We start from the raw sequence: 10,953 nt of genomic DNA on the forward strand, positions 1-10,953 counted from the left end.
GGGGATAGTAAATATTCCTTGTTGCAACCACAAGGTTGCAGGGTTTTTGTTTTACTTTTAATTGGATCACAGTTACAAAGTTGTTCCTGCTTGGGTTTCAGTGTTTCATACAAAGTTCCAACACCGTCCCTTCACCAGTGCTCATTTCCTGCCACCAATGTCCCCAGCTTCCTTCCTGCCCTTCCCTCCCCTCCAGCCTGCCTCTGTGTCAGGCACTTTTCTTCTTGTTCTATTTCTCTCTCTGTTCTCTCTCTGTTCTCTCTCTCTCTCTGTTCTCTCTCTCTCTCTCTCTCTCTCTCTCTCTCTCTCTCTCTCTCTCTCTCTCTCTCTCTCTCTCTCCCCCCTTTTGACCCTTATGGTTTGCAATACAGATACTGAAAGGTTCTCAGGCATATCCCTTTACCCCCTCTCGGAACTCAGTTCTTATCTGCAGCCACCTAGTTTGGGACTCGTTCATAGGACAGACGTGGCTGTCTATGACATACTCAGCCATGGCCAAGGCTGATGGGACCCTGGTAGCCAAAATGTTGACATTCAGGGATTCCTGGGGATCTACTCACAGCCTCGTTCAAGAAGCTCCCTCTTGGGGCTGGAGTGATAGCATGGTTGGTAGGGCGTTTGCCTTGCACATGGCCGACCAGGGTTCAATTCCCAGCATCCCATATGGTCCCCCAAGCACCGCCAGGACTAACTTCCGAGTGCCTTGAGCCAGGAGTAACCCCTGAGCATCGCCGGGTGTGACCCAAAAAAAAACAAGCAAAAAAAAGAAGTAGCTCCCTCCTGGGGCTAGAGAGAGCCCAGGGGTTCAGGCACATGACTTGGGTGGTCGCACTCAAGTTTGGATCCTGCCACCATTGGTCACCTCTTCGTGCCGCCCTGGAGGCTCCCCGTCCCAAATCGCTACCCACCAAAAGGAATCTACATCTTGGGACTGGGGAGAGAGTGCAGACAATAGGGGTTTGGGGCACAGCCTTGATTGTCCCCTGCTACCACGTGGCCACTCCCCAGGTGGCTCTGGAGGTCCCTGACACTCCTCCTCTGACAGCCACTGAACCATATGGGCCGGGGTGGCCCCAGCCTCCTGCACATGCTGAGAGACCACCATAATAAAATGAGCAGTGCTCAGGGCTGACTCCTGGCTCTGTGCTCAGGGATGACTCATGGCTCTGTGCTCAGGGCTGATTCCTGACTCTCTGTGCTTAGGGATGACTCCTGGCTTTGTGCTAAGGGATGACCCCTGGCTCTGTGCTAAGGGATGACTCCTGGCTCTGTACTCAGGGCTGATTCCTAACTGTGCTTAGGGATGACTCCTGGCTCTGTGCTCAGGGATGGCTCCTGGCTCTATGCCCAGGACTGACTCCTGGCTCTGTGCTAAGGAATCGCTCCTGGCAGGCTTGAGGGATCATGCGGTGTTCTGGGGACCGAACCCCAGTCAACTATCTACAAGGCAAATGCCCCACCTGCTATATTGTCACTCCAACTGTCCTCTTATTGTTTTGTTTTTTAACCTTAGAAGTTTATTTTTCTTGGGACTGGAGAAATAATACATGAGGAAAGTGCTTGCCTTACCCACAGCTGACCAGAGTTCCTTTCCTGGCACTCCATATGATGCCATAAGAACCACCAGGTGCGATCCCTGAGTATATAACCAGGAATAAGCACTGAGTACCACCTGGTGTGACCCCCAAACAAACAAAAGGTGGGGCAGGAGAGATAGCACACCCTGTAGGACTTTTGGCAGATCCAGGTTTGGGTTCAATTCTTGGCATCCCATGTGACCCCCAGAGCACTACCAGGAGCGATCCCTGAGTACAGAATCAGGAGTAACCCCTGAGCATTTCCAGACATAGCCCAAGATGAACAAAAAACAAACAAAAAAAATGTTTTAAAAGGTGAGGTTTATGGGGCTGGAGCGATAGCACAGCGGGTAGGGCGTTTGCCTTGCACGCAGCCAACATGGCCGACACAGGTTCGATTCCCAGCATCCCATATGGTCCCCTGAGCACCGCCAGGAGTAACTCCTGAGTGCAGAGCCAGGAGTAACCCCTGTGCATTGCCAGGTGTGACCCAAAAAGCAAAAAAAAAAAAAGGTGAGGTTTAGGGGTCAGAGAAATAGCACAGTGGGTAGGTGCTTGCCTTAAAGGCAACCAACCTGGTTTGATCCCCAGCATCCCATATGGTCCCTTGAGCACTGCCAGGAGTGATTCCTGAGCACAGAACCAGGAGTAATCCCTGAGCATCGCCGGATGTGACCCAAAACCAAACAAGAACAAGGTGAAGTTTAATTGTCTTGGCTTTTATCTATCAGCAAGTCTGATGGGTCCACAGAAAAGGACAGAGAAGACACAGGTGCTGCCCCTACGTCCCCAATTTCCCTCCTGTCCCTGGCCTTGGGACTGAGGCCTGGTCTCAGCTTCCCCCTGTGAGGGGTGGGGATAGGACCTACCCATTGGTCAGGAAGTAGCATCGCCACATCAGGCCAAAGAGAACAGAGCTCGCCTGAAACACGTTAGCGTGACAGACCAGGCCCAACCAGGCCTCTTGCCACCGTGGAGTCCTGATATCAGCCTGCCCCGACCCTCCTGCCAGACTCCAGCCAGCAGATCCCTGGCTCTTCCCATCAGGCGCTTGGGACTGTGACTCCCAAGACCTGTGACCAGGGCTAGAGGACAGGTTTCATGTGTGACAGGCCCAAGTTCCGTCCCTGAATCTCATGTTCTCCCCTCCCCCTGTACTCAGAGATGCGACCCCAAGAGCGGGGACACCCACCTGGGCTGTGTGATCAGAGTAAGCCCATTCGCTGGGCCCATTGCCCCCTCCGTGCCATGGGGGCCAGGGTGGGTTCGCAGCCATGGCTCATTTCTAAGGTCCAGAAGCATCCCTCTTCTCTCAAAGATGCTTTGGGCTGAACAAATAGCAGTACTCCCACATTCACTGTATCACTGTATCACTGTCCTCCCATTGTTCATGGATTTGCTGGAGTGGGCCCAGTAACATTGTGAGACTTGTTACTGTGTTTGGTATATGGGTAGATTGCCAGGCTTTGCTGTGCGGGCGAGATACTCTCAGTAGCTTGCCGGGCTCTCTGAGGGGGGTGGAGGAATCGAACTTGGGTCGGTCATGTTCGCTGCCTGCAAGGCAAACGCCCTACACGCTGTGCTATCGCTCCAGCCCACTCCTACATTACTTTAAAAATCAGATGGGCTGGTCACGCAATGAGATTTAAAGACGACCGCTGGACTAGAGCTGTCACTGACTGGATTCCACGGGATGTCAAAAGACCGCGTGGTCGCCCACCTACCAGATGGTCAGACTTCTTCGTCAAGATCATGAACGATCGTTTTGGGGCTCTTCATGTTCCCGGAGCGGACAGATGCCATTGGGCTACACTAGCACGCGACAGGGACAAAGGGAGATGTTACTGGCGCCCGCTCGAGCAAATCGCCGACTAACGGGAAGTTAAGTGATAAGTGATTAAGTGATATCAAAGACGCTATGGTTTCAGCAGAGCAGGTTCCGGGTAGAGCTTGGGTCAAGCAGCCAAGGCAGAGAGAAGTGAGAAACTCTTTATTGGCCATCAGAAATGTGGGAGACCTGAGCTCGGTGCCCCGAGGGAGTCATCGGGGTGCAGTGACTGCTTCATGTGCAGGAGATGGGGAGGAACGGCTGCAGCTCCCATCCCAGTGCCTGGGGGTGACCTTCGAGCCATGCCCCTGCCAACGTCCCGCCATTCTAACACCTGCCATCAGGTTCAGGGCAGAAAGGGGTACTGCTGGGAGGGGCCTGAGGATAACAAGGCACCACGGGATGCCCAGAGATGGACCAGGAACGGGAGAGGACACGGGGTCCACCCCTGCCAGGTCCAAGCCCAGAACTTGCTTAAACATTATCTTGTCCATAGCCCTACCCTCACTTGCTCCCAACTTTTACCAGGAATGACACGAGTGGCTCCCAGAAGCCCCGCCTCTTCCTGTGCAGGACATGAGTGGCCCCCGGAAGCCCCGCCTCTTCCTGTGTGGACACCAGTGGCTCCCAGAAGCCCCGCCTCTTCCTGTGCAGGACATGAGTGGCTCCCAGAAGCCCCGTCTCTTCCTGTGGGTGATGAGCGTGATTCTGGGAAGGCCACCCGTCCATGGCCCTGGGATGTGGGGGGGGACAGTGACTACTGGGAGCTTAGGGGAAGAGCCTGGAGGATTTCCCCTGCAGAATCTCCCTGCACCTAGCACCCCCTCTGGAGACATTCCAGGGGAACTGCGCCCACGCCCACTCACAGGTTCATTTCCTCCACTCTGAAACCCCACCCAGGGAAGAGTTCCCATCCGGTTCCTGCAGGGCCTCCCCACCCAGCTGTGGACTCTGGACCGGCCCCAGCCAGGGCGAGGCTGCAGGGGCCAGGGGACCCCGCTGCCTTGGCAATCACAGTGACTGAGGGAGGAGTCCCCTCCCAGCACCTAAGCCTCACACCCCTCCAGCCCCCTGGGCCAGGATCCCACAGAAGAGGAGCAGAGGGGGTGGTGATTCAGGTTGCCAGGAAGGGCTGTGTGGGGTCAGAAAAGCTGAATGACCTCTCCGAGCTTTCCTCCCTCTCTGCAAAGGGGGCACGATCATTTGCATCTCGCAGCCTGTCCACGAGGCAAAGTTAAGACAGAGACACTGACTGGGTCTTGGCAGGGTGGTGGACACACAGGGCAGCTTCCAAAGGGCAGTGGGCACCCAGGCCTGGGGAGGGGGGCGCCCGGCTTGGTCAGAGGTGGACTTGAGCAGAGGAGAGCAGGGGAAAAGCCAGGAGGAGCTGGGGGCCCGGGTCTTCATCCAGCCAGCATGCAGCCGCCGACACGGGGTGCTGGGGGTCCTGCAGGGCTGTCAGCTCCGGAGTCACCGAAGGGCGGAAGGGGGAGGCCCCCGACCTCACCCCCAGCGGCTGCTTCCGCTCCAGGGGCTGTGGAGGGGCCGCCAGGCAGGGCAAAAGGGCACTGAGCTCGGAGAATGGGCTCAGCTGGCCGGCGCCGCTGGCTGAGGTCGGCTGGGCAGGGGGAGGTGTCCGGTCGGCAGGGCCGAGGGACAGTGAGGGCGGAGGGGACAGGAGGAGGCTGGGGGCGCTGTGGGGCTGCCGGCGGGGAGCCGAGGAGACTGGGGGTGCGGGGAACAGGCCCGGCTGTTGCTCTGGGCTGCAGTGCTGTCCGAGGGGTGCGGGGCCAGGGGTCTGCTCAGCGCGGCCCCAGCAGTCCAGGGGCAGCGGAGGTGCGTGGGCAGTGCAGTCCGAGATGCACAGACACTCGTGTTCCTGCAGGGTCCGGCTCCACCTGCCCAGCTCGTCCCGTAGTGCCTGGATCTCCCTTCGCAGTGCGAGGTTGTGCTTCTCCAGGGACTCGTACTGCTGTGGGTGCAGGAGGGTGGGGGTCAGCCCAGCCCTGCACCCCCAACCCAGCTGCGCGACTTTGGGCACAAGGACCACCCCCTGCTGGTCTCCCCAACCTGCCCTCTATCGTCACTGCCAGCTCCCCAGCCCAGGATGGCCATCGCCCCCCTAATGAGTGGACCCCCCAACCACCCACCTTCCGGTCCTGGAGAGCCCGACTCCCGTGCAGTGGTACCTTGCTCACCCCTCCAGCATCTCAGCCTCCACGGCTCAGCCTGTTCCTCACTTCCTTCAGATGGACTCGGGGTGTTCCCCTTATTCTCCCCACCTCCTCTGCCAGCACTCTGTCCCCTAGGTGGCTGGGATGTCACTACCCCGCACAGTCCCCTCCCAGGGGGATGTTTGTACTGACTGGCGGCTTGAACGGGCACTGTACTAAGTGCTACTCCCTGTGCATTTCTGGGGTGCAGTGATGGAGCTCAGGGGGAGAGTTCGAGCCCCAGCACACATCCAGGAATGTGGGAACTCCACCAGGAAGGCATAGGGACTCCCTGCCACACCCTAACTCCAGTGTTTAACCCCTTGCAAAATCCTCACACCAGGGAAAGGGGCAAAGAGAAGAATCTACAAAGCAGTTTTTTTCTTTCCTTTTTGTTTTGTTGTTACGTATTGGGGCTAGAGCAATAGCACAGCGGTAGGGCGTTTGCCTTGCACACAGCCAACGTGGCTGACCCGAGTTCGATTCCTCCGCCCCTCTCGGAGAGCCCGGCAAGCTACCGAGAGTATCTCGCCCGCACGGCAGAGCCTGGCAAGCTACCCGTGACGTATTCGATATGCCAAAAACAGTAACCACAAGTTTCACAATTTGTTGTGAGACATTACTGGTGCCCACTCGAGAAAATTGATGAACAATGGGAGGACAGTGCTACAGTGATATTATTGTTATTAATATTATTATTATTAATATTATTATTATTACTATGTCTTTGTGTGACACCCAGCAGTGCTCAGGGAGTACTATCGAATTTGTGCCCAGGAATCACTCCTGGAGAGCTTAGTGCACCATATGGGATGCCGGGGATCGAACCCAGGCTGGCGCGTGCAAGGCAAATGCCCTACTGTCTGTACTATTGCTCTGGCCCCAGATTTTAAACCAGTTCTTAAGGATGGAGAGAGCCCTGTGGGCAGAAGCATGAGCTCTATGTGCAGGGGGCAGGGAGATCCAGTGTGATCCCAAGGACTGAGCAGGTATCCCCTAAACACCTCAAGGCGTGGCCCCAAAACAGAAAGAAAGGAATTCTTCAAGACCAGTTCAGGGACAGGCTGGAGCGATAGCACAGCAGGTAAGGCGTTTGCCTTGCAAGCGGCCAATATGGCCGACCCAAGTTCAATTCCTCCGCCTCTCTCGGAGAGCCCAGCAAGCTACCAAGAGTATCTCGCCCGCACGGCAAAGCCTGGCAAGCTACCGAGAGTATCTCGCCCACACGGCAAAGCCTGGCAAGCTATCCGAGTTGTATTTGATATGCCAAACACAGTAATAATAAAGTCTCACAATGGAGATGTTACTGGGCCCGCTCGAGCAAATCGATGAACAATGGGAGGACAGTGACAGTGACAGTTCAGGGGGCTGGAGCGACAGTACAGCAGGCCGGGCACTTGCCTTGTGCTGCAGACCTAGGTTCGATCCATGGTACCACACATGATCCGAGACCCGCCAGGAGTGCTCCCTGAGCACAGAGCCAGGAATAAGCCCTGAGCACTTTGGGGTGAGGCCTCCAATGAACGAAAGACTTCACTTGCAGAAATGGGCCCACTCAGTCTCTGCTTCATTCACTCGTTCTTCACTCCCTCCCCACCCCTCCCCCTAACTTTCCTGCACCCCTTTGGCCACCTGTCACCCTCCTATCTGCCATACCTCTCCCTGGAACATCTCTCCAACATCCCAAATGCTTCTTGGAGGTTTTTGGGTCTGACTCAGAAGCAGGAGATGCACATATGTGCATGTATGTGTATGTGTGTGTGCACGTGTGTGCAAGTGTGTGTGTGTGTGTGTGCGTGTACATGCATGTGTGTGTGGGGGGGTGGTTTTCTGTGTTCCCAGCTGTATCTCCAGTGCTTACAAGTAAGCCTGCCACGGCAGAGATGCTCAGTGGACATTTCTAGAAGGAACGGCCCACACACTCCTATGGGCTCTGCCCTGTAGTGGCATTGGCCCTGGGCTTGAGCAGTGCTCATGGGATTTGGGGGGCCCTCCCAGACATACTCGGCCAACGGTGCCAGCAGTTCAGGGCTAGCGCCTGAGGATGTGTGCTGCTTGGGCCTGCAGTGCCAGGGACCCCCAGGGCCACCCTGGCAGTTCTGGAAGATTGCTCCCGACACTTGCACCCGGCCGTGTCTTCTGCCTACAGTGCTCTTCACTCCCTTTGCTCAGGTGGAAAACTCCTATTCACCCTGCAAAATCCATTCTGACTTTACCCCCATCCCCTGGCTCTCTGTGCCAGCTGTCCTTGCTAGTGTTCCTGAAGTCTTAGTTCTGACTCTCCTGTGGGCTCCACGGGAAATTTCTCCTCTGTGTTAAAAGCTATGGGGAAAGAGCAGGGCAGGAATCATTCCCTACCTTCGGGGCACTTACAGGCTGTGTAGACACAAGCACAGAGCAAGGTTGACACGAGCGACACGGCCAGGGCTAACGGGAGAGGCGGTTCAGGAAGGCCCCTTGGAGCCAGGGAGCAGCGCCAAGGACTGAGTGCAGCTTCAATCCCCAGCACCACACGGTCCCGAGCATCGTCCAGAGTGACCCCCAAGCAACATGGGGTGTGAGTGGCCCCAAAAATTCACAGAAAAAGAAAAATGAATCGAGCTCCAGCTGGGTTACCCTCCGTGGATGGAGGGCAGGGGAGGTCTGAGCCTGGCCAGGGAGGAGGTGGAGGTCGGGGTGAGGGATGCCAGGGTGGGAAGGGACAGTCCAGGGTCAGGAGGGAAGTGCTGAGGCCGGAGTTATGGCACAGCGGGGAGGATGCTTGCCTGGCATGTGGCTGGCCTGGGTTCAATTCCCGCCACCCCACATGGTCCCTTGAACCCCACCAGGACTGATCCCTGAGCACAGAGCCAGGAGTAGCCCCTGAGCGCTTCCAGAGCTGACCGCCAAAGACAACAAAATACGTAAGTGCCGGGGGCACCCCCTGACAACTCCCACATGGCTTCCAGCCTCTTGTCATGCCCATAAGGGTCCCGCCGGCATGCAGAAAGGACTGTCCCTGCCCTGAGGAACGACCCCAGTGGAGCTCAGAGAAGGAAGAGACCACAGTGGTGCTGGCCACCAATGCCTGTCTTCTCCCCCGCCTTGGGTCACACCCCGCGATGCTCAGAGGTTACTCCTGGCTCTGCACTTGGGAATCACTCCTGACGGTAATCAGTGGACCCTATGGGATGCTAGGAATCGAACCCGGGTCGGCCACATGCAAGGCAGATGCCCTACCTGTTCTACTACTGCTCCAGCCCCGACGCCCGTCTGTCTTGAACCTGACTTGGCCCCGTGTGGCCTGGTGACCTCCTCAGAGTCCCAGGGCGATCATGGGGGGCACCCTCAGGCTGGAGGGGCACCTGGGCAGGGACCTTGACCGCAACACTGTGCCGCTGCTCCCTCGTGCTCCTGCTTCCCATCGCCCCACTGCTCTGGGGGTGTCAGGATGCACCTTCCAGGCTCTGCCCTGAGCTTAGCCCCCAGGAATCTCAAGGCATGAGGGGCAGTGGTGGGGGGCCCACCTGGTGCAGGGCGTCCGCCTTGTCCGTGTGTCTCTGCCGGCTGCGCTGGGCCGCCACGCGGCTCGCCTGCTTCTTCTTCAGCTGCTTCTGCTGCTCCGAGGGGCACTGCAGGGCGGGGACCGCGGGCTCAGGGGACTCCCGCAGGGCTTGCTCCCAGCATCAAAGCCCATCCCTGGAGTTGGGGCCCCCACGTATTCAGCTCACAGCCCAGATTTTGGGAGGCCACGCTGGCCACTGGGCGCTGGGGTGCCCTCCCACGCCCACACTCTCCTGACCGCTGGCTCCAGTCTCGCCCTTCCCGGGGTGCGCTGATGCCCAGCTCCAGCCTGACCCCTTTTCCTGGACATTCACGGGGTGCCTGGCATGGAGAAGGGGGCACAGTGGCCATCAGAGCCCACCGCGCCACCCCCCCCCCCCCAGCAGGCGACCCCTCCAATGGATGGAGAGTTTCTGACTCGGGGACAGTGGTGACCTGCTCCCTGCTCAAGGGTCCCTGCCTTGCCCAGGGGTCCTGGGAAATCATTCAGGCAAGAGGGGAACAGTGGGGACCTGAGGGCCACGCGTTTTCCGCAGTCATCCTTGGAGGGGGTGTTCTGAGCGGGGGGGCAGGCGGGGGCTCTATCCCTGGGCACCTGGCTAGGATGAGGGTGGCCTCTGGGAACTGGCTGGGAAAGAGGCACCCCCCCAGGGGACTCAGGGTGAGAGGGGAAGTTTCATCAGGGCGGGTAGAAGGTGCCTCAGATGCGAACCCCTCATTCTTTTTTTTTTTTTGCTTTTTGGGTCACACCCGGTGATGCACAGGGGTTACTCCTGGCTCTGCACTCAGGAACTACGCCTGGCAGTGCTCAGGGAACCATATGGGATGCTGGGAATTGAACCCGGGTCAACTGCATGCAAGGCAAACGCCCTACCCGCTGTGCTATCTCTCCAGCCCCGCAAACCCCTCATTCTAACCACTGACTGTTCAGGACTCAACAGTGAGACTGGAGGGGCGTGGAGGAACCCCTGGGCACAGAGCTGGGACCCCGGGCACAGCCCTACTTGCCTGGGCACTGGGACCCCAGGCACACCCCTCCCTGTCTGGGTATTGGGGACCCCGGGCACACCCCTCCCTGTCTGGGTATTGGAGACTCCGGGCACACCCCTCCCTGTCTGGGCACTGGGACCCCAGCCACACCCCTCCCTGCCTGGGCAGTGGGACCCCAGGCACACCCCTCCCTGCCTGGGAATTGGGGACCCCACGCACACCCCCCTACCTGGGTATTGGGGACCCCGGGCACACCCCTCCCTGCCTGGGTATTGGGGACCCCAGACACACTCCTTCCTTCCTGGTCACTGGGACCCGGGACACAGCCCTCTCTGCCTGGGCACTGGGAACCCTGGGCTCAGCCCTCCCTGCGTGGCACTGGGACCCTGAGGCAGAAGCTCCTTCTCCCCCCCACCAATCCCCTCCACTCACCGGCCCAGCCAGCAGCTCCTGGGGCCCGTAGAGATGCATGCTTGGGCAGGGGACAGAGGCTTCCCGGTTCAGGGTGTCCCTGGAGGCGGTGACCTCCCTGTGCCCTCTGGGGGCTGAGGAAGTGGCAGGCCTTAAATCCCCGGTGGCCACTCCGCCCCCACCAAGGCCAGTTTCACTTTCCCCTAAAGCCAGGGCTGCTCAGAATCCCTCTGGGCGGTGCAAGGCTGAAATTCCCTTCCCACGCTTCCGGTGGGGCCCTTGGTGGGGGGGGGGGGTGGCTTGGGGAGAAGGGGCTACGGAAGGGGGTGGAGGGGCCCCGCATGGGGAGGGTGCAGGGGGGCCAGGACAGAGCCTAGTGGGCAAATCTACA

General features: G+C 58.4%; 1 protein-coding gene across 1 annotated transcript; it reads right to left on the reverse strand.

Moving 5' to 3' along the window:
• Positions 1–4,744: 4,744 nt before the first annotated feature.
• Positions 4,745–10,673, reverse strand: BATF2 (basic leucine zipper ATF-like transcription factor 2). The gene is made up of 3 exons (XM_056131566.1): positions 10,584–10,673; positions 9,125–9,229; positions 4,745–5,377 (listed from the first exon to the last, which is right to left on the reverse strand). The coding sequence occupies exons 1-3, from the start codon at positions 10,620–10,622 to the stop codon at positions 4,745–4,747; spliced, it is 777 nt and encodes a 258-aa protein (XP_055987541.1). The 5' UTR covers positions 10,623–10,673.
• Positions 10,674–10,953: the final 280 nt, after the last annotated feature.

Source organism: Sorex fumeus, unplaced genomic scaffold, assembly GCF_029834395.1.
Source record: "Sorex fumeus unplaced genomic scaffold, SorFum_2.1 ptg000093l, whole genome shotgun sequence".
Classification (NCBI taxonomy): domain Eukaryota; kingdom Metazoa; phylum Chordata; class Mammalia; order Eulipotyphla; family Soricidae; genus Sorex; species Sorex fumeus.